This window comes from Gambusia affinis, linkage group LG14, assembly GCF_019740435.1.
Source record: "Gambusia affinis linkage group LG14, SWU_Gaff_1.0, whole genome shotgun sequence".
In the NCBI taxonomy this organism is placed as follows: Eukaryota; Metazoa; Chordata; class Actinopteri; order Cyprinodontiformes; family Poeciliidae; genus Gambusia; species Gambusia affinis.
Genome location: NC_057881.1, coordinates 4,231,194 through 4,254,696, shown reverse-complemented (window position 1 = coordinate 4,254,696; position 23,503 = coordinate 4,231,194). Strand labels below are relative to the sequence as shown.

At 40.6% G+C, this 23,503-nt stretch overlaps 1 protein-coding gene across 3 annotated transcripts; it reads left to right on the top strand.

Moving 5' to 3' along the window:
• Positions 1–246: 246 nt before the first annotated feature.
• Positions 247–23,323, top strand: chd4a (chromodomain helicase DNA binding protein 4a). 3 transcript variants are annotated; one of them, XM_044138214.1, is made up of 41 exons: positions 247–457; positions 920–1,027; positions 3,381–3,493; positions 3,595–3,828; positions 7,094–7,212; positions 7,384–7,649; positions 7,732–7,865; positions 7,959–8,097; positions 10,100–10,269; positions 10,346–10,579; positions 11,083–11,286; positions 11,356–11,564; positions 12,883–13,014; positions 13,104–13,203; positions 13,311–13,502; positions 14,450–14,650; positions 14,744–14,881; positions 14,992–15,113; positions 15,833–16,006; positions 16,096–16,237; positions 16,447–16,578; positions 16,667–16,784; positions 16,994–17,118; positions 17,198–17,290; positions 17,398–17,536; positions 17,998–18,167; positions 18,248–18,425; positions 18,521–18,610; positions 18,790–18,881; positions 19,022–19,155; positions 19,232–19,376; positions 20,210–20,363; positions 20,451–20,560; positions 20,635–20,875; positions 21,022–21,087; positions 21,178–21,360; positions 21,435–21,543; positions 21,650–21,782; positions 22,377–22,572; positions 22,725–22,894; positions 22,987–23,323. In XM_044138214.1, the coding sequence occupies exons 2-41, from the start codon at positions 967–969 to the stop codon at positions 23,002–23,004; spliced, it is 5,880 nt and encodes a 1,959-aa protein (XP_043994149.1). In that variant the 5' UTR covers positions 247–457; positions 920–966; the 3' UTR covers positions 23,005–23,323. The 3 variants fall into 3 exon arrangements, with proteins under 3 accessions (XP_043994149.1, XP_043994150.1, XP_043994148.1); XM_044138215.1 differs by having other exon boundaries at positions 916–1,027; positions 22,990–23,323; XM_044138213.1 differs by having other exon boundaries at positions 916–1,027.
• The last annotated feature ends 180 nt before the right edge of the window (positions 23,324–23,503 follow it).

Sequence of the window (23,503 nt, the reverse complement as noted above, 5' to 3'; positions counted from 1 at the left end):
GGGATGCCACACAGGAGAGGGCGGGGGATGAGCGTTTCCATAGTGATCGTGGTTGCTAAGAGGGGTGGAGGTGTGCGTGTGTGGGGGGGGTGATGTGCATAGAGGAATGGGGAAGAGACTGTAGAAGAGGGAGGGGGTGAGTTGACTATTATGGTCTGTACGTTGCAAGGTAACTATGCAGAGTGGGGGAGGGGTGAGTGAAATGTGCGCGTATATGTATGAGTGTGCATGTGTGTGCGGGGAATATTATGGGATGCCTGCCCCCTGATCTCTTTGTGTGTGTGCGCGCGAGGAAGAGAAAGAGGAGACAGCGTCGTGCGCACACGCTGCCACCAAAAATACGGAAATATATTTAAATTATATATACACCGCTACCATCTGGAATAAAAAAAGCATCCAAGTGGTCAATCAGTTGCAAACTGAGCGTGGAGTTACTGTTTATTGGAAGCTTGAAGTTGTGAGTATGTCAGTTTCTGGGTCTATGAATTGACTTGATTGAGGGTGAAGTAGGCTTAGGTTGTCACACAAGGGAATTTTCTGGATAAATATCAGTATGCGAAGCGGATCGGTTCTGTTTCGAGTCTTAAATCTGACCAACCAGTTCAGCTCCGGCTAGCACGCATGCTAATGGGACGGATAGTAACCACAGTGTAAACTGAACGCAGAGATGGAGTGAAAGGAGGAGATAGAAATATGTGAACTTCGCAGGCTGATAAAGTTGGGTTTATTGTCCCATGTGCTGAGTGTTGATGTCCTTCTATGTTTTACCGGGTGCTTGTTGGTCCTGATATTTTACTTCCGCTTTCTTTTATGCTCTTATTTTCTGCCCTGTTAAACCTGGCCCGGTTACGATTTGGACATACTTCACACTGGGTCCGAACTCTGGATTATCCACCAACAATAACTTTCATTTAGTTAGCTAAACTATTGGCTAACTCAATAGAAGAAAGTTTCCTGCTCTCCGCTATGTCTGGAAGTGAAGATGACAGAGACGATTATGGAGCCGCCGACGACCGCCTAATGCAAGGTAAGATGAGGCTCATTTGTTAGCCGCTAATGTTCACGCTGCTTGTGTGTTTTTGACGTTCGCATCAATCATGCTGCGTTAGCTTAGCGCTAGCTCGTTCATTCGGCTAATTACTGCGTAGCTTCCATTAGTAAACGGAGACAAACATGTTTTAAAGAACTCAAATTGTTTTACCCCAACCGCAGTCGGAGGTTGTAAAGCTGATAGATGCACTGTTATGCTGTCACGCTGAAAAACCGGCATGTTCCCGGGGCCTAACATTAGCCAGCTACCGGTATTTTTTACGTGTCGATGACAAGATGGAGGCAGCCAGTTAGCTTGGAAGCTGGTGGATGACGTTCGGTATCGCTCCCCTCCTCGAAGCCGGCGCCTTCAGTTTGACTGTGGAAGGAAAAGTACGAATAATAACAGACATAAATCCACTTTTTCCATATATTAAACACAAATTACTCGATCTATCTTATACTTTGCTTATTTAAATTGTGCCGAGTGTTGTTTACGACTGGATTTCAGCGAGCAGCCAGCAGCATACACAGCGGAACCTTGGAGAACAAATAGTCTCTTAGATTAGCTTCAACTGGTGAAGTAAACAACACGATTGTTCTCCATTCAGCGGTTTTATTATGAAATCATTTGATAGTGGATTATGAAACTAAAATTAATGCGGAAATAAATCATGTGTGTTTATATTCTTGCTTGTAAGAAAGAGTTCTGTAGTAGTAGTAGAGAAATTCAAGGCATCTGATTGGTCTCTGGCAGGTAGGGACGCACCGATTAGACTTTTCCCTACCTGTACCGATTTCCATTTTTTCCTTGGAGTCTGACTTGTAGATTTTGGTTTTAATCAATTTTGTTATTTTAATGCTATGCTGTATAAGAAGGATGGATGTGTACTCGGACAACTAGTTTTATCCACATACAGGCATTAAAACTAATGTTTCTAATAAAATGCCATCAAACTGATCCCAAAATAGTTAGTTTATAGTTTTGATGCAGTTATAAAGTTGTGACAATAATGAAAAATTTCTTGTTCCAACCTGAGGTCACACCATGGTAGAATCTCACAAATTTAATTATTTGTATAGTATTTCTAGAAATATTTTGGAAGTATTTTAGAAATATCTTATCTCCAGTTATGGAGGCTCTGATTCCAGTCTGGACTGGTTCATTTTCAAATTTTTTGGAAATATCATAGGTTATCAGCCTTCCCCTGGTAGATATTATTCACAGAAATAATAAGTCAACAGTACTCTACGATAGCAGTCAATATTTTAAAACTCAAATTCTTTAAGTTGTTGTAACACACTTCTTCTAAATCTCTGTTGCCTCTTATGTTCTTCCCATGCATTGTTTTCTCTAGGCAGTGTGGTGTCCTTCCACCAGCTAAAGTCATGCTTAGTAAATCTGTGATTGTAAATTGCACTGAGGTGTAAATTTCTGCACCCCTACGATCCTCTGTAGGATTAAGTAAATATAGAAAACGGGTTGGTGAGTTAATATGTAACTTTTGTAATCAGTTTTGGGGTCAATTGTTTAGGTTACTGAATGTTGGGTAATACTTAAACATCTAAAGTGCTTGAATTTTCCTAAAATAGAAGACATTCAAAAAGTGTTTTTTTTTAAAGTATGTATCTTTTAAACTTTATGCATTAGTCTATTTGCAGCCAGATGTTGTTGAGCAAATATCAGGAGTCATATATCAGGCCTTGAATTCCATTGATCCAAAAAATAACAGCAGCTTTTCTTTTATTTTAAAATGACTGCAAATTACATTAATAAGCTCTTTGCATCATTAAGATCATATGTTGTTCGACCTGTAAATGCATCATAATGGTTAATTTAATGTGGATTAGTGTTTTGCTTTTTTTCCACTCTTTAAGGACTTTGAAAAGAGGACATTGACTTAGAGTGCTAGTTTATCTTCTGAATTACCTGCTGTAAATTCATTTGTTCATACTACGGTAATTTGCTTTCGTGGTTAAATAGATAAACTGGAATTTCCTGAGTGGAAACTTTCTCCAAAGCAGCTAATTACAGCCATTAGAAGATTAGAAATTTTTTCCCCAATAAGGTTCATTCAAATGCAGTTAATTGCTTACATGTAACAGTTTACCTTTTACACCTACTTGTATTTTCTCTCCACAAAATAAAAACTGCCATTTACCACCATACTGGTTATTTCAGTAAGCAGTTACATCTAACTTGTGCACGGTTTTCATCAGATGGTTCACAGATATGCATTCTATCTTCAGAGCCAACTGTTAAATAACGATCACAGAGCCTGAATGTGCTGACACGCTGTTTGTGGGCATGCATCCTAACGGTGGCGTGTGTCCGCTGGCCTGATTTGCAGATGATGAGGAAGAGGAGATTTCGGAGAATGAGTCTCCGAAGGTGAAGAAGAAGAAGAAAAAGGCCAAGAAGAGCCGGGAGGGCAAGGGCAGCAAGAGGCGGTCGCGCAGAGAGGTAAGCAGCCACAGAAACGCAGTTACATTTTACTGTGAGGTTGTTGACGCCATGTATTTTCTTGGATTTGCTGAGCCCTGTTTGTTTCCTTCTTGTCCCAGGAGTTGACGATCAGCTCCCCAGAGCCCATGGACATGGGTGGAGTGGAAGACGTAGAGGATACGGGCTCGGCCCAGCGCTCCGAGAGCGAGGGCAGCGACTACACTCCAGGACGCAAGAAGAAGAAGAAAGCCAGCAGTGGCAAAGAGAAGAAGAGGAACAGTGTGCCCGAAAGGAGTTCCAAAAGGAAAGAACCAGAGCCAGAGGAGGATGACGACGATGACGATGATGACTCGGTAAGGAACAACTTTGGTATTTCAAGTAGATTTAAAAACAAATGCATGTTTCAAGAATGACCAGGAAGCACATTGCTGAGAAAAAGTGTAACACTTAACTGTTTCAACTCATTAAATAAATTTTAATATCACATAAAACATAGCCTAAGTATTGTTGTCCTTCAGTGTAACCTCTGCTTTTCTGGTAGAGTAGAGAAATTTATGTCCTGAAGTGCCCTGCTACTTCAGAACCATCAAATTATCACCGCCATGTTTAACTGCTGGAAAGCTGTCAGTTTTCTGAAATGCTGTTAGTTTTACGCCAGATACCGCTGGACACTTCAGTTGTCTCAGGATATTTTTCCAAAAGTCTCAGGAATGATAAAGATTTTTTTGGTGAGTGTAAAACAGGTTTCTGGGATCTTTTTGACCAACAGTAACATGAAGTTGCAATGTCTGCACAGCCTTTCTTTTTGTATAATCATGACCACTGACCTTGACTAAAGAAAACGTGGTATGCAGTGCTTCAGATGTTGTAATTTTTTTTTGTTTTGATTCACTCCTGGACTGATTTTGTAGGCTGGCCGCTCCTGGGAAGGTTCACTGCTGTTCCTTTACTTTTTTTTCCTATTTGGAGAATGTAGTTTGCTGGTCTCACAAAGCCTTGGAAATATCTTTGAAACTGTTTCTAGTTTAATCTCAGTCATCATCGCAAATCCAAAAGACTACTATATTTCAAGTGTTAGGTATTCGTGTTAGGTATTCACACTCTTCCTATCAAGAATATATTAGGTTAATTATGTTGATTCCTGCCCTTGATGCCCAAATCTAATTTAATAATTGTAATGCCTGTTATACCAAAGCCTAGAGGGAGTGGTAGGGACCCTGTAATGTCCTATAAATGTCAGATGAAATTCTCTTTATGGAATTTCATGATTCTACCAGTTAGGCAGTTATCAGCATTGGGTGTGGCTTGTGAAGGAAAAAGTGTGAATAATGAAGATTAATTCATGATTTAGAGAGGGAGGAGTTATGTTGTTATGCAAAATATGGTCGGTTCTGTTTTTGTGCTGTTTTGTATTTACTCATCTATGGCTGATATTAAATAGATTTTTGATTTTATGAAATATCTAAGTGTGACAAAAGGCAAAAAAGGAAGAAATCTGGAAGAGGGGAAACACTTTCTCATGGCACAGTGTTTCTGATCCCTTCTTAAGCTTATTTGCGTCATAATCAGTTGTTCTTTATCCAGTCCTGGGCAAAGGAAAATTTACCACATGGTGATAAATTACAGACATTTTCTTTAAACGAGTTTCCATCAAAGCTGTGATCATTTAAAACATGCCCCAGCTACTGGCACACTTCTTTCACAGTATGCACTGATATAAGTCGAGGTGAACCTAATCATTTATCTATGTCTGTAGTAGATTGTTGTTTTTTTTTGTTTTGTTTTGTTTTTCTTAATTGATGTATTTTCTTTGTAAGAACTAGAAGTGTCATGCATCTGTGTTTCTAAGAGGTGGTCTTCTGTTGGTGAATAGTTGTTCTACCTGCCCTCTGCGGGTTCCATGATGAGCACCTTCTGCCTGCGTACCTGTAATGGAGTCCTGCGGTGTGACAAACACACGTGAAAATGAGCGACGCTTGAACAAAGAACAGTCTGGTGGATTTAGAACCTGGCGGCCAATAGGGGGCCTTCTTGTTAATGACAGTTATGCAAAAGGAGGAGGTGGAAATGGTGGGGAGGGGGGTGTAAGTGTGTGTGTGTCTGTGTACGTCTAGTGTTGCTCTGTGAGATATACATATGATATAATGTGCTGTTACCATGGCAACCCTAGCTTTAGCACTACCATACATTCTTGACCCTTTTTTTTTTTTTTGGTTAGATGAACACATTTTGATTGCGTAGTAGAGCCGCCCTCGTTCCGCGCCGCAGCCCCGCCGTACAAGACTGAGGGCTGCACAGGCAGCCTTGATCAAAGGCAGCTGGGGGTGGAACGTGCAGTGCATTATCTTAATCTTTATCTGCTACTTGTGCTGCCTGAGATGAATCTCTTTGTTCTTCATCCATTAAATTTCAGGGAGACTCCAATGAGCGAAAAAAAAAAAAAAAAAAGTCTATTTATCAACATTAAAAAGAACTGTTCAGGTTCCATCAAGGCAATTTGTGATATTTGTGAAGGATGCGATGTGGTGGAATGTTTAGTGGAGAAAAGGACTTAATATTGTATTTTTGTTTTTCTGTTTTCACTTCATTTGCAGGCATTCATTTTAACTTGTGTTCAAGATATAGCAGTTTTCTACTTGTCTGTATAACTGATACAAGTATTATTTACTTTGTGTTGTAGTTCAACTTTCTGTTACTTCCTCATGTATTCTAGTTTGTCAAGAATTTTAGTTTGATTTGGACTAGAAATTATCAAACTTTTCTTTCCTTCCATCTGATCTTCTGATTTGGATTTTATTTTCAGAGCCCTTTATCCCAGTTAGATTGAAAATGGTGGGAGCTCATGGTTTTTAAACATTTATTGAATGAGGGGGCCGCAGAGATCAATATTTGTTCTGCGGCTTACTCATCAGAACCCATCATAGAAAATTGGCCGATGATCTCTGGTTGATTGATTGGTGCATCTATATCTGCACCTAATATGCACTATATGCATGCACATGCATTTTTTAAACAGACAGTGAAAAACAGAGTGTTCCAGATTACCACCAAATCATTAGTTTCTAAAATGGTGCATATATTGCTAAGCAATTTAGTGCAATTGGGCTGAAAAACATGGCGTTCTGTGTCAATTATTAAAGTGTTTGCTTGCTTGCTGGATGCTAATTTTAGAGGCTCTTCACTTCGCCACTTGTAACTCTCTTGCATGCAAATTGGCTCCGGTGGAGCAGATTTGGTCGTTGCAAAAAGGCCCTATTATTTTACATGCAACACAAGCCATATGAAGCATAATATTTTTATACCACTTGAGGTAAAATAAGGTCTCAAACTTTGCAGGAAGAGACTCCTGGTGATAGAAAATGAAGATGTAAAAGCTGGATTTTGTGGTGCACAAATACTTTGGTTTTTAAAGTTTTCATCAGATCTGTCGTCTTCTAAGTACAGCAAGATTGCTTGTACAGCAGTTTTATAACTTTTCATATTGGACATAAATTTTTAGTAAAAATATAACTGCATTACAACTTTTAGTCAAAATAAATTAAATAATTTTGCTGAATTCAACATTTTTCACTTGTGCATCAGACTTGTTTTTTAATTATTGTTTATTATTTACTGCAGGAGCCAAAGTCATCATCTCAGCTGCTGGATGACTGGGGAATGGAGGACATTGACCATGTGTTCACCGAGGAAGATTACAGATCCCTGACCAACTACAAGGCCTTCAGCCAGTTTGTCAGGTCTGTTCCGGCCTTAGTTTGCCCATAATACTGAACCAGTTGCTCTGGAAGACCTCACATGTGCATGAATTATTTGGAAATGTTTTTTCACAGAAACATCCCATGTTTCCTCTGTGACTGTTCTTTTTTTGCACACTTTTGGTGCTAAGACTCAGTTTTCCTCCTCTACAGGCCACTCATTGCAGCCAAGAATCCCAAGATTGCCGTGTCCAAGATGATGATGGTTTTGGGGGCAAAGTGGCGAGAATTCAGCACAAACAACCCTCTGAGAGGAGCAGCAGCTGCGAATGCTGCGCTGGCTACCGCTAACATACCAGCTGCTGTAGAGACCATGGTGGCAGAGGTCACACCTGCAGCCGAGCCCCCGGCGGCCCCGGCCGAGCCTCTGCAGACGCCGGCACCGCCTCTCCGCAAAGCCAAAACCAAGGAGGGCAAAGGTAGTGCTGCCTGGACAGCGGCGAGGGAAACGGCTGTCTCATTACTCTGGGTGACGGATTTGTCTGTTTGTTGGCTTTGCAGGTCCCAACGCCCGCAAGAAATCCAAACCAGCACCAAAGCCACAAGAGAAGAAGAATAACAATGCCAAGACGAAGAAGGTCGCTCCTTTGAAAATCAAGCTGGGAGGCTTCAACAGCAAGAGGAAGCGCTCGTCGGTACGTCTTTCCTGATGCTCTGCTCATGCGGTGCTTGTATGGACAGTCTCCTAATGAAGCTGAGTGTTTAACGTTTGTTTCTGGTGTGCGCAGAGTGAGGAGGACGAGCCTGATGTCGAGAGCGACTTTGAGAATGGCAGCATCAACAGCGTCTCCATCTCAGAGGGTTCAAACAGCCGCAGCAGCCGCAGCAAGAAGAAGCTCTCCAAGAACAAACCCAAGAGGAAGAAGGGTATTTCTGAGATTTTCCCCCCATCTTTGTCAATCATTTCTGCATATTAGAGCTGGGCGATATGGTTTCAAACATAAATAAAATCAAAAAAAATTTAACACATCCGATTTTTTTATTTTGTTTTTTCTTGTTTTCATTTCTAAAATAAAAATGACAACATATTTTCAAAAAGTAACTTTTTTTCAATAATAAGTATTATGAGTTGTACAACAGAGTGCTAAAGCTGCACCACAAGAATTTGTTTAATTACAAGGGAGTAGTCATAACATTATCAGAATAAAGATGCAGTTGTACCAGAACAACTAAATATTATGAGAAAAAAGCTTGGATAATTGTTTTTCGTATTGAAATTCTTCTAAAATTACTACTTCAATTTCCTAATATTACGACCTTACTCTGGTTAAATTAGGACATTATTCTCATTTTGACTGTTTTGTGATGTATGTCTCTCCTAATGCTATGACTTTATTCTTAACATAAAGACTTTATTCTCATAAAAAGCTTTATATTTTGTCATACAGTTGACTTGACTTCAAAGTCTGAATAAATAGTAGCTGCAAAAAAAAAAAGCATGTCAAATGAGATGGCCGCCCTGGGCGTGCTGACATCACTCAGAACTACGGAAACCCAAGGACTGCATTGGTGGGGGAAAAACAGATTTTCCAAAAATTAAATAATCAAAAAACAAAAATTAAAATTGATTTATCGCCCAGCTCTACTGTATATGTTTTTAAAAAGTGGATTATTAACTGTATCTAAACCAGCTGGTTAATGGCTCCTTTGCAGAGGGAGATGATAAGTGGTTCAGGGAAAGCTTTGAGAGCGAGTGCGGAGCTGAGAAAAACGAGCTGTGCAGATGAACACATTAGTCATCGTGGCTGAGTCAGTGGAGTACGGGTATATTTAGAAGTACAACATCTTCTGGGTTGTCGCCCGCCGAGGCCTCTTCTGTTGCTGCTGTCACAAGATCGAAGCAGCAATCGAAAGACGTTACGGGTGTATTCACATCGAGGTCAGACTCCGAACTGTGACATAGTGGCTTCAGGGTGGAAACCCTTCTCACTTCAGCTGAGATTTTGATTCCACAGAACTAGATTCAAAGTGTTTGTAATTAAAGCTACTTGTGTTTGGAGTATACCTGAAAGAAGTTTTCAATGAAGATTCTGGTTAAGGAATTACATGGAAATAGATTTGTGTTTTGTTGATGATAACTTTCCTTGTCAGTCGTTGAGTATGGAGGAAGAAGTTACTCATTTCTTTGGTTTTCTTTTGACAACAAAAATTAGAAGTAGAGCATTGGAACCAGGACCTCAGTCTGTTTTAGTGTGATTTTGTGACCAACACAAATTTCTGCATTATTGTGATGCGGAAGGAATAGCATGGAGGGTTTTCAAATATATCTTGCAACCAAAAAAAATATTGTAAAGTGTGGCATGCTTTTGTATCCAGACCTCATGATACAATAGTTTGTTTAACCATATTTTTTAGCTCCAGAAGTTGGTGGAGATAAACACTTTTATTCCACTGTTGGTGAATTGCTTGTGCTTGGTCAGATTAGATGAAAAGTATGTAAACATCAAACTTCAAGTCTTGTACATAGTTATTGACTGGGACCTTTCTAACACTTGAATTAGCTTTATCTAAAAGACTTCATGAATCGTCCAGCTGAGACTGACACTCTGCTTCAGTCCCAAATCTTCTGCAGGATTTTTTTTCCCCCAGAATTACTCTGCATCTCCATCTATCAGCATAATGCTGCCAACGCTATGGCTCACAGTTGGCATTTTCCACCAGAAAGTAACATTTTGCTCCCATCTGGCCAAATAATATATTTACTTACTTGTTTTTCTGGCTTTATTTAAGGGTATTAGAGTAAAGGAGTCTGCACACATAGACCACTAAAGTTGGTCTATAATATAAACTGATGTTTGTGGTTGTGATGTGACAAAATGCAGACATGACTGGATTACAGCACAGTATAAAATGTTTTTCCCACCATCAGAAACGGAAGATGGCGATGGATACGAGACGGACCATCAGGACTACTGTGAGGTTTGCCAGCAGGGAGGGGAGATCATCCTGTGTGACACTTGCCCCAGAGCATACCACATGGTGTGTCTGGACCCTGACATGGAGAAGGCCCCTGAGGGCACCTGGAGCTGCCCGCACTGCGTAAGCTCATCTGCTGCTAAAACAATTTAATGCATTTGGACAGAACTCATTCAGATTTTTTTGTTCTGAACGATAGGAGAAGGAGGGCATCCAGTGGGAAGCCAGAGAGGAAGCCTCAGAGGGAGAGGAGGACAACGGCGAGACGGGTGAGATGGAGGAGGACGACCATCACATGGAGTTCTGCCGGGTTTGCAAAGACGGAGGCGAGCTCCTCTGCTGCGACTCGTGTCCGTCGTCGTACCACATCCACTGCCTGAACCCGCCGCTGCCCGAGATTCCCAATGGGGAGTGGATCTGCCCCCGGTGCACAGTGAGTGGGACGTTGTTCTTACAATTGATTGAATAATCGGATGAAAGAATTGGTACATTGTGCAGATTTTTTCATTTAACCACATAAGCTGTTTTTTATATATGAGAGATGAATTAAAAATAAAAATAAACAATCCAATTCCTTTTTTTTAAGTGAGAAAATTATTATTTTTTTGCCTAAAATACAACAGCATAGCATTCCTTTAAGGAACTCTTGCTCATTTGTAGCAAAGGATACATCTGCAGTTAACAAAATACTCAGGCCTCTCTGCTCGACTTCACATTTGTTTGTTTTTTGGATTAACCTATTAATAACTGGACAGCAAAAATAGATCTTTTTACAAGATTCTTAATGAATTCTTGGTAGAACAAATTTTACAAAGAAAGATTTATTTTTTTTTTTAAATGCAAAATGCATATAGATTCATGTAGAGGTCAGTATGTTGGTTTTTTGGACATTGCTAAAATCTTCATGATAACTTTCACATTTTTTGTCATTCTCAGTGTCCGCCCTTGAAGGGGAAGGTTCAGAAGATCCTAACATGGCGGTGGGGAGATCCGCCTCCTCCTACGCCTGTGCCACGCCCTCCAGATCTCCCGGCCGAAGCCCCAGACCCCGCCCCTCTGGCCGGGCGGTCCGAGCGGGAGTTTTTCGCCAAATGGTCCAACATGTCTTACTGGCATTGCTCTTGGGTCACGGAGCTCCAGGTGTGTACAAGATGAGGATGCATTTTTCATCTCTGAACGTCTTTGGTGACCGTTTATGTTCCATATCAGTTGGAAATGCACTGCCAAGTGATGTTCAGGAACTACCAGAGAAAAAACGACATGGACGAGCCGCCGCCCATCGACTTCGGCGAAGGAGAGGAGGACAAATGCCTGAAGAGGAAGCACAAGGATCCCATGTACACTCACCTGGAGGAGAAATACCTTCGCTACGGGATCAAGTTTGAGTGGCTGATGATCCACCGCATCCTGAACCACAGGTCAGAGTTCACACAATGTCTGAGCTTCTTAATCTGAAGAAGGAACATTATTCTAAAATGCTCCTAATTCAAGTTAAGTGACTTTTGACTGGCGATATAATAATGTATAATTATTGGCTTCACTCACTCAAAATGCTGTTGTGTATTATTTTATCTTAATTTAGTCCTTTAATTTAGATTTTTTCTTGTGATGAGAACTTTTAGACATAACTGGCCCATGTATTTATGAGAGATTGAATAAACAGACATTTTATGACACATCAACCAATCAGAGCCAATCAAGTGTAGAATTCCAGCCAATTTCTCTGTAAATCGCAAGTTTAATTTTTTTCCTCTAAATGTCACAAGCAGGACTAGTCAATACAGACACAACTATATTCTGAGAGTATTTTTTATTGGAAATGTTTTTTTTATTATTATTTCTAATGATCTAAATAATAGACAATGTTTAATAGGACTTGTTTATGTCCTCATGAGTGAGGCTCTTCATATCCTCAGTGGATTTTAAAAATACTAATCTTTAGTTTAAACTTTCAGACCTTTAGGATCAATGTCTGACCATCACTTGCTGTAGAAAGGTTGCCTCGCATTGGGAAACTTATTGAATTACTGCATTGACTTGCACTCAGTTAATGTTGCCTTTTAACACAGATGCAGACTGCCTTGTCCTGCGTGAATAATAACATTTAACTGTTTTTATGTTTTACTAATACTGTTTGTGTGATCTGACTAGACCTTGAAGTAAAGCAAAACAGGAGATGAGTTGTTGATATTGACTCATCCTTTTATTGCATAATTGTTCTGGGCTTATTGATCACTTTATTTATAGATTAAAAATATGCAATTCTGATCTTCTTAAATATTACAATGACATCAGTTGGGATTGACTCACATTTCCCTCATTCTCTTTTCGTTATTGGTGTGAAAACACAGGCTTGGTTTAATCTTGTTGCTCTCAAGTGTTGGAGTTGCTTTTTGAGGTTTGGCAGTCTAAACATTAAAGACATGGACTTGCATGTCAGAGCAACACAGTTTAATGTAGGGATGTGCCAAAAAAATCACCCAAAGATCAGAGTTAGTCAATTAACCCCTAATTATCTCTAATTGGTGATCAATAAGTCAAATATTAAAGAAAAGAAAGCAAAGAATTTATTACGTAATCAAATCAATGCATCAAAACTAAGAACTTTTTCTGTTTTTGTGTATTTTATCAACCATCACAATGTGCTTTATTTAATAGATAAAGGTAATTTTTTTTATTTTTTGTTTAATACCTCAACCAAACTATGTATTATAGCCTTCAAATTTTCTTCTCCAGTGTGGACAGGAAGAACAACGTCCACTACCTGATCAAATGGCGCGAGCTGGCGTACGACCAGGCCACCTGGGAGTCCGAGGACATGGACGTACCCGAGTTTGACACCTATAAGGTTCAGTATTGGAACCACAGGTAATATATTATCATTTCATGTCACGTTTGATACTTAAACCAGCCTTAAAAAGGGCCTTTCTAACCGAGTAAACATCTTTTTATTTCAGAGAACTGATGATGGGAGACGATGGAAGACCAGGGAAGAAGATCAAGGTGAAAGGAAGAGTGAAGCGGCCAGAGAGACCCCCCGAGAACCCGGTGATAGATGTATGTATGCTAGTTAGCGACTGAAACATTTTTAAATAAATCCTTTTGAATGTTTTGAGACATTTTACCTTCCTTTTTTTGAAAATATTTCTTGCTTCTGTCTGCAGCCGACCATAAAGTTTGAGCGGCAGCCGGATTACCTGGACACCACTGGTGGGACGTTGCACCCTTACCAGCTGGAGGGTCTCAACTGGCTGCGGTTCTCCTGGGCTCAGGGCACAGACACCATTCTGGCTGATGAGATGGGTCTGGGCAAGACGGTCCAAACCGCAGTCTTCCTCTACTCGCTCTATAAGGAGGTGAGAACCTGAGTAATGTAGATTTACATGTCAAATTAATCTGTATGTGTTTTTTTTTTAATTATTTGTTGAAAAAATAACAAATTTTTATCAATCTTGTGAAGACAAAACAGTCATACATTTTGGTTTTGTCAAGATTTCTATGGAAGGTATGAGTTATTTAGTTGAAAATGCCCCAATATTAGTTATTGCTGACAGAATGCCAGTTTGGCAGTACTGTAATCTGATTGGTCAGGAGCTCTTCGGCCATTTTGTCAGGTGAAGTCTGATGACACTCGCTTGAATCTGAAACAGTAAACAGATGCTTCTCATGTGTGGCTGCTGCCACCTAATGTTGGGAGGTCAGATTGCACTTTTTAAGGAAGCCACAAGGCATTCTGCAGTTGAATGTGATTCGTTTAAAAAGTCTGATGAACTTGTTTTTCTGCATTAATAGGAGGATTTAGACTTTGACTGAGAGTTTAAAAATAATAGCCACTGAAGGGTTGAACTGTGGCATGGCAGATCCACTTTAATGCAAAACTCCGATCTCTCACATTTTTACCCATAATTATGCAAATATGTATGTAAATATTCAAATGCTTATAGAGATGTATTTACTGGTGATAAACACTGAACTGAGTTTATTGTGTTAAAAAAGGTCATTTAATTTTTTTGTCTATGGAGATTTTACAAGTCACTATTTTCAGCAGGATATTCAGTGATTTTGCTTTGAAAATACAGTCTGCAGTGAATTTGCTTTGACTTTCACTCCTGCAAGATTGTCTTAAATGTTTTCCACTTTTGAGTATTGTTATTGTAGAATAATAGACTTATTTGGCAGTGGTATTACAAACCTATCTTTTTCAACACTTTTTAATGTGACATTTAAATCAAAGTTTTGCTAGACTAGATTGTTTTGAAATGAAAACTCTTAAGTGTTATGCTAACGTCGTCTCTACTTCCAGGGTCACTCCAAGGGGCCGTTCCTGGTCAGTGCTCCTCTCTCCACCATCATAAACTGGGAGAGAGAGTTTGAGATGTGGGCGCCTGACATGTACGTTGTGACGTACGTCGGAGACAAAGATAGCAGAGCCGTCATCAGGGAGAACGAGTTCTCTTTCGAGGACAATGCCATCCGCGGAGGGAAGAAGGCGTCGAGGATGAAGGTGAGAGGAAACGGGCAGAAATGAAGAGTAAGATGAAAATGATGCTTTAAAAGTTGAGTTGAAGATGAAAGTGTTTCCTGTTTGGTCCAACAGAAAGATTCATCCATCAAGTTCCACGTCCTGCTGACTTCCTATGAGTTGATCACCATCGACATGGCCATCTTAGGCTCTATAGACTGGGCCTGCCTGGTGGTAGACGAGGCACACAGACTGAAAAACAATCAGTCCAAGGTGCGCTAACTATAGTATAGTGGGCAAGGAATTCCTTGCTCACTTTGTCCTTCATTGTTTGTTGTAACCTTTATCTTAAGTAAGTAGTAAACATGTTTCCTCTGCTGCAGTTTTTCCGGGTCTTGAACAACTATCCGCTGCAACACAAGCTGCTGCTGACGGGAACTCCACTGCAGAACAACCTGGAGGAGCTTTTCCATCTTCTTAACTTCCTCACACCTGAGAGGTTCAAGTAAGTTGAGCCACTTTTTTAATTTAAGAAGCTGATTGCTGACATCTGTTGAAGTTGTAACTAAATGAGTGGAATCAGATGTGCCTGGGAAAAATATTGGCAAAAATAACAAAATCTACAAAAATTCTTACGAAAAAGATTAGTCATGTATGCCCATGTTATTTGTTCCAGAGCCTGACTAGCATAAAAATGTATCTACCGTAAATTAAAGCCTTAAAATGTCTTAAATTTAAAAAGTAAGTTGGCCATTAAACACAGGTCTTAAATATTGGCTAGACAACTTAATCTCATATTATATGTATTTTTTTTCTCACAAGACTTTACTGTCAGACAAAAGTCTTGAGTTACACGCAGACACTTTCACCGTGTTCTGTGACTCGCTGCTAACATTCCCTTGCTAGCTAACCATCTTTTGTACAACCATCACTGGTAAGTGCAAATGTATTGCCAGTTAGCTGGACAAATGTTGTACATTTCTCTGGTGTTATAGGTCTTAAATTACATTCATAATGGTCTTTGAAAGTCTTAAATTTGGGTTGGTGAAACTTGCAGAGTTTGTACTCAAACTCTGGGCTACAAAATAAATCTATGAAGTAATCAACAAATATCTGCTCAAGGTTTTTTATGTAAAAAAATAAACCAATATTTTTTTATAGACTGTAAAAATACCAGAAAAGACAAAAAAATACAAACTTAATCCATGTTTTTTCCATCTGCAGCAACCTGGAAGTCTTTCTGGAAGAGTTTGCTGACATTGCTAAGGAGGATCAGATCAAGAAGCTTCATGACATGCTGGGTCCACACATGCTCAGGAGGCTGAAGGCCGACGTCTTCAAGCACATGCCCTCTAAGACCGAGCTCATCGTCCGGGTGGAGCTCAGTCCCATGCAGAAGTTAGTCTGGAGTAATAATCTACAATCACAATGATCTAGTCCAGTTGGGCTTGAATCCTGACGTCTACTTTTTCTTTGCCCTTTTGCAGAAAATACTACAAATTTATCTTGACAAAAAACTTTGAGGCCCTCAACACAAAAGGTGGAGGAAACCAGGTTTCTCTGCTGAACGTCGTCATGGACCTGAAAAAGTGCTGCAACCACCCCTACCTCTTTCCTGCAGCAGCTATGGTATGGGCTGGAGAAACCATCATCTCTCCTTTTAAAAAAAATTCACAAATCTTTGCCACAGAACACTCTTATTTATTTAAGAAAACTGAATGAGGCAGAAAATTGATCCTCTGAATGAAGTTTAGATGAGAATTTATTGTTGTTTTCAGTTGCACAGCTAAATTATTTCTTGTTTTAAAATCTTGTGTTTAATTTCTCACACCAAACAGGAAGCGCCAAAGATGCCCAACGGGATGTATGATGGGAGTGCTCTCACAAAGTCATCTGGAAAACTAATGCTGCTGCAGAAGATGATGAGGAAGCTGAAGGAAGGAGGACACAGAGTCCTCATTTTCTCGCAGGTCAGCAGCTTTAGAAAAGACAGTGTTGCAGGTTGAGTTTGTTTAATTGTCCTTTCTATTTAACAATTTGTTGCTTGTTCTTCTGTAGATGACCAAGATGTTGGACCTGTTGGAGGACTTCTTGGAAAATGAAGGGTACAAATATGAGCGGATTGACGGAGGAATCACTGGCGGGATGAGACAGGAAGCCATCGATCGTTTTAACGGTCAGATTTATTTTGTAGCTTTCTAGAAAAAATAAATGGGAACACATTGAATATTGAACTATTTTTCTATTGTTTTATATCATAGCTCCTAAAGGGAAATTAAAATCTGCATCAAAACTTTACAAAAATCGTTATTGTTGCTTCTTTATCACAGGCAGATTGTAAAAAATACAGAACAAGTATTTACTGTTTCCTCCTTCGTCCCTCAGCTCCCGGTGCTCAGCAGTTTGCCTTCTTGTTGTCCACAAGGGCCGGAGGTCTGGGAATCAATCTGGCCACAGCCGACACAGTCATCATTTACGACTCGGACTGGAATCCTCACAATGACATCCAGGTAAAGCCTCGTCACTTCTTTCCTTACTAAATACGTGGGTTATCAGGTTAATCATGTCAGCCTCTTTGTCGGCTCCTAGGCCTTCAGCAGAGCTCATCGTATCGGTCAGAACAGAAAGGTCATGATCTACAGATTTGTCACTAAGGCCTCTGTGGAGGAGAGGATTACTCAGGTAATTGGCACATTTTAATATCTTTTAGTTGCCAGGTAATGTTTCAGCCTTTACAGTCGTAAAACTACAAAAACTTCACATCTTCATCTTTGGATTTCTTGTTTCAGGTGGCCAAGAAGAAGATGATGTTGACTCACCTGGTGGTCCGACCCGGTCTGGGATCCAAGACGGGCTCCATGTCTAAACAGGAGCTGGACGACATTCTCAAGTTTGGAACAGAAGAGCTGTTCAAGGACGACGGAGAAGGTAAAGATGTGTCACAGGCAGACAGCTTTAAAAAGTCTGGGAAATTATCTGATTTCCCCAGATTTGGGGAAAATAAATCATAGAAAACTTTTGTAATTCCCAAATTTGTTCACAAACTTACATAATTCATGTTTAGATTTGTAAAAAAAAAAAACAAAAAAAAAAAACTTCCAGTCGGTGTCCTTTTTCTGGCATTTTTAAAAAAAAGTTTTCTGATGTTGCACATGTAATTATGGACGGATGAATGAAACTTCTTTCAGCCACTCATCTGTCTTAGTCTTTCTAGCAATTTACCTTATCAAGTATCTGGCTATGAATTTTATCATGTAACATTTCCATATTTAAAGCTTAAACTTTTAACTGCTGGAGCAATCTGGAGTTTGGAAAAGCATGGAGTTTTGACTTGAAACATGTTTAGGAATCCTGACTTGAGCAATCAGTGTTGACACATTTATCCTCAGGTGAGAACAAGGAGGAAGACAGCAGCATCATCCATTATGACGACAAAGCCATCGAGCGACTTCTCGACCGTAATCAAGACGCCACCGATGACACGGAGTTACAGAGCATGAATGAATACCTGAGCTCCTTTAAAGTGGCTCAATATGTGGTCAAAGACGAGGAGGAAGAGGTGAGTCTGTGGGATCGGCATGGAAACCTTCTCAGTCCAACCCGACTTTCTTATTACTACCCTACTTTTGCGGTGCTCAGGAGGAGGAAGTGCAGCGAGAAATCATCAAGCAGGAGGAGAGCGTCGACCCAGACTACTGGGAGAAACTGCTGCGACACCACTATGAGCAGCAGCAGGAGGATCTGGCCCGCAACCTGGGCAAAGGCAAACGCATCCGCAAGCAGGTCAACTACAACGACGGCTCACAGGAAGACAGAGGTAGACATTTTTTCATTTAATTCTCTGAGCTTGAGTTACATTTCAACGGACCTCTCGTTTATTGAAAATATGATTTTGTCATTTTTATCTTAAAGCTGATTGGCAGGACGACCAGTCTGATGGACAGTCGGATTACTCCGTGGCGTCTGAGGAAGGGGATGAAGACTTTGATGAGAGATCAGAGGGTAGGAATCATAAATGTGTTTTATGTCTTGGATACCATTAGCACAAATGTTAAAAACTTGTAATGCAGGTTCTTCCAGGCACATCTCTTAACAAGCTAACTTACAGGAAATGAAAATATGATGTATTATTCAGCTGATTGGTTGTGGAGTCTTCAGTATCTCTGGTTTCTTTTCTGCAGCCAACTCTCGCAGGCCCAACAGGAAGGGCCTGAGGAATGACAAAGACAAACCACTGCCCCCCCTGCTGGCCAGGGTTGGAGGCAACATTGAGGTGAGCTTCTCTTCTTTAGGCTGTGTTCATGCGGGGTGTGTTTGAATCCTACAAACATTTTAAAAAGCAACACAGCTGCTGGTTTTAGAAATCTAATGAAATGCAACTGAGTGAAGTCTGAGCCTCCTGCTGCTTTCCAGGTGTTGGGTTTCAATTCTCGGCAGAGGAAGGCCTTCCTGAACGCAGTGATGCGTTATGGGATGCCTCCGCAGGACGCCTTCACCACCCAGTGGCTGGTCCGAGACCTGCGGGGGAAATCTGAGAAAGAATTCAAGTAAGTAACATTTTTTTCTGTTGAACATGAAGATCGAAGGATATTTTCTCAGATTTAGTTCTTTCTCCCTCTGCAGGGCTTATGTCTCTCTGTTCATGCGCCACCTGTGTGAACCCGGAGCAGACGGAGCTGAGACTTTCGCAGATGGCGTCCCTAGAGAAGGGTTGTCCCGGCAACATGTCCTCACACGCATCGGCGTCATGTCACTTATACGCAAAAAAGTGTGTTTTTTGTTTGTTTATAAAATTATGACAAACTGTAGATGTTTGATTATTGATGGAGTAATTAACATGATATTTCACCCCAACAACGCAGCAGCTGGTTTTAGTTGACCAAATTAAGAATAATATTTTTATTACAGCACGGTCCAAGCAGCTGCACAACCTAAGACAAAACAAACCAAAAAATAAACGCATGTGCATTGACATAATCTTTTTTTAAGGTGAGACCATTAAGCAAACCATCTTCTTCAACAACTCAATGAAGAACCTTGAATAATATGAGTTACAACATTAATTTTGATCAAACTCCATGACAAATATTCAAAGCATCTAAGCGCTAACAAAAATGTGTGTATTTTCCACTGCAGTCCAATACAGTGATAAAGTTTGCAAATTTTTTTTTTCCACGATATATATATATTTTTTATGTTGTTGAGATTCATTTAGTCTGTAAACCTTGAAAAGTAGAAATTGGTGGCAGATGAGGTTGCTGATCATCAGCATAAAAATGAAAATCTGAAACGACGTTATTGTTGAAGTAAATGAAAAACTGGAGTCCTAACACAACCCCCTGACACCATCAGCTACAGTAGTGACCCGCAGTGACCACAGACTGTCTGTGGTACCAAATTAATAGTGGACATGTTATTTCATGCCAATCCAACCTTCAGTGTTTGCTCAGAGCAATCTAACTATTTGAGTAAAAGAGCATTCAGCACCTCTGCGTATTTTCATTTCTTTATGTGGATTTTTCCCCTATTAAATAACTGAAAAATCCATCCTGTAAATTGCAAGCAAAGCTCTGACCGTGTGCCGTCTCGTTACCTTTCCAGGTCCAGGAGTTTGAGCACGTCAACGGTCAGTGGTCCATGCCCTGGATGGCCGACCTGGAAGAGAACAAGAGGGCCGCGGCTCAGCCGGACTCTCCAGGGAAAACCCCGTCCACCGGGACCCCCGCTGACACACAGCCCAACACTCCTGCTCCAGGTACCACATTAGCCTCCGAGGTGAAAATGTTTCTGTTTAGGGTGTGGAGAAACACAAATTGAATGTAACGTGAGTGTCTGTTTCTAGCTGATGACTCGGTGAAGAATGACGAGGCATCAAAGGAAGGAGAGAAAGACGCAAAGAAAGAGGGCGAGGCAGATAAAAACGGCAAAGAGCCAGCTAAAGCCAACAGCAAGGTAAAGAATTCAATAAAAAGAAGGTGGGGTTTGAAAAATGTGACTTGAAACTGATTTTTCCATGATGCCGACAGGTTATTGCCATCCCGGATGACGATGAGAAGGTCTCTATAGAGAAGCAGGAGAAGAAAAACGGCGAGGAGCCGATGGAGACGGACAAACCGAGCAACGGAGAAGCTGAGAGCGCAAAGGAAAAGGAAGAAGATGGGGGAGAGGGAGAGAAAAAGAGCGTAGAGGGAGTAGAGGAAGACAAACCAGCTGTAGATGAAAAGACGGAGCCGTCAGAAGTCAAACCTGAGGAACCTGAAGTCAAAGGTGAGATTTTCAAGGCTTTTTTTGTCCTTAAATTTGCAAAGAATGTTTTTCTTTTATTTGTGCAATATTTCTGAAAGCTGTTTGCTTGTGCTAGCTCTGCTGCAATCTTAATAAAGTTTGTTCTAATTAATGTTTTCATCCTACAGGAGAGGAAAAGAAGGAAGAGAAGACTGAAAAGATGGACACCACTCCTCCTGCAGAAGAAAAGAAAGGTAACTTTTGTAGATTTAACCTGTTAAATGCCAACTGTAATCTGAAGTCCGGTAGTGACTCTTCTGTTTTTTTGTTTTTTTCTTTTGAAGATGTGAAGGAGGAGAAAGAAGCACCAAAGTCAGAGGAGGCGGCCAAACTGCAGAACGGAGACGGCAGCAAAGAGGGTGCGGCTACGGCGGCGGCAGCAGCTTCCACCGCCAGCGGCGTGAGCGAGGAGAAGAAGAAAGCCAAATCCAGATTCATGTTCAACATCGCAGATGGAGGATTCACAGGTACGAACACAGACAGGAAGTCAGGTCAGTTTCAGGAGTCTGTTCCAAATCACTAATGACTCCTTTTCCTTTAGAGCTCCACTCTTTATGGCAGAACGAGGAGCGCGCCGCCACGGTTACCAAGAAAACCAATGAGATCTGGCACCGTCGCCATGATTACTGGCTGCTGGCCGGAATCATACAGTATCCTTTTCCGACTGGAACGATCCTGGACTCTGTTATGTTGATGTAGTTTTATCAGAGGCCGCCCTGGTTGGATGTTTGTTCCCCTGACCGCTGATCCCTCCAGACACGGCTACGCTCGCTGGCAGGACATCCAGAACGACGTGAGGTTTGCCATCCTCAACGAGCCGTTCAAAGGGGAGATGAACAGAGGCAACTTCCTGGAAATCAAGAACAAGTTCCTAGCCCGAAGGTTCAAGGTACCAAATATTTTACACATGTAATACCTAAAAAAATATGTAGGGTTATAAATTTCTATCAGTCATTCATAATTCCATCCATCGAAGTGTTGGGTTTCATAATGTTGGTTCATTATCTTTCCAACTGTCTGTTTTTTTTTCTCTATCTGTACATTCTGTCCATACATCCATTCGCCATTTTTTCCATTCATCAATTTTTCATCCAGTTGTAACTTCTTTTCCTTTTGGTCTTTCTCGCTTCTTATTTTTTTTGCCCTTTCTTTCTTTTGCGCTTTCATGTTTTTTCTTTTCTTTGTAGTCTTTCCTTCACTCTCTTTTCTGCTCTTTCACTCTTTTCTGTTTGCTATTTTCTTTGACTCTTTTGCTTTCTTTCCTTTTATTTTGATCCCTCCCTCTTTCTGATTTTTCACTATTTATTTCATTCATTCTTTTGTTTTTCTTCTCCTCTTTCTTTCTATATATCCCCTTCTTTTGTCTATCTATTGATCTTTTTTTAATCACATTATTGATCTGTATTTTTGTTATTTAATCAATCACAAAGAACAGGAACATTGTAAATATTTTAAAAGATGCAACTTTCCGTCTCGTTTCCAGCTGTTGGAGCAGGCGCTGGTGATCGAGGAGCAGCTACGTCGCGCCGCCTACCTCAACATGTCAGAAGATCCCTCCCACCCCTCCATGGCCCTGAACACCCGCTTCAGCGAGGTGGAGTGTTTGGCCGAGTCCCACCAGCACCTAAGCAAGGAGTCCATGTCCGGGAACAAACCGGCCAACGCCGTCCTGCACAAAGGTACAACCGATTCTCCACAAAGTTAGGACTAAATGGCACCAGTTTTTTTATTTTTATGGCTTTATAAGTGATTTATATTTTATAAATATTAATGTGTCGACGCAGACACATGTAACTCCTATAACTGCCATCATGATCATTCTGTGTTTCAGTGCTAAAGCAGTTGGAAGAACTGCTGAGTGACATGAAGGCGGATGTGACCCGCCTCCCAGCAACCATCGCCCGGATACCGCCGGTTGCTGTCCGACTCCAGATGTCTGAGAGAAACATCCTGAGCCGCCTAGCGAGCCGAGGACCAGAAACACAGACGCAGACGCAGCAGGTAGCGGGATAGAAGTTTAATTTAGTTTTGTTTGCTACATACGCTGAATTAGCTGAAATGAAGCTTCGTCTGTTTTGTGATGCATTTTGCAGCAGATGCCGCAGCAGTAGACTGAAAATTGTCTCTAACCTCAAGAACCACGCCCTGCCTCACGTCAACATTCCTGATTGGTGCACAGCAGAACGAGTCGGCGTGCTCCGAGCTTGAAGCCACGTCCTGTTCACTTTTCACCCCCAAAATGGACTTTACAGAGTTTCTCTGGAAGATCAGATCTCCTCCCTGTCCCAAAAATGAGGCTGTGGACAGAAGTTTTATTTTTTTTTTAAATATTTTCTCCCCATTTTTTTTTTTCCTATTTCTTTATTAATATTATTGATATAATGTTATTATGATGGTTTTTTTGGGACCTAAATAAAAAAATGTAATGAAGCTTTTTGCTTGGTTGGTTTTGATGGCTGAAATAAAAAAAGAAAAAGAAATGGTACTTAGCTTTAAAATATCACTTTGCTTACTATTAAGGAATTTAGCAAAAATATAAAATTTTTGTAATCCGATTTGATCAAGACCAGTATTAAAAGAAATAACCTTAACTTTACAAGATAAAACTCA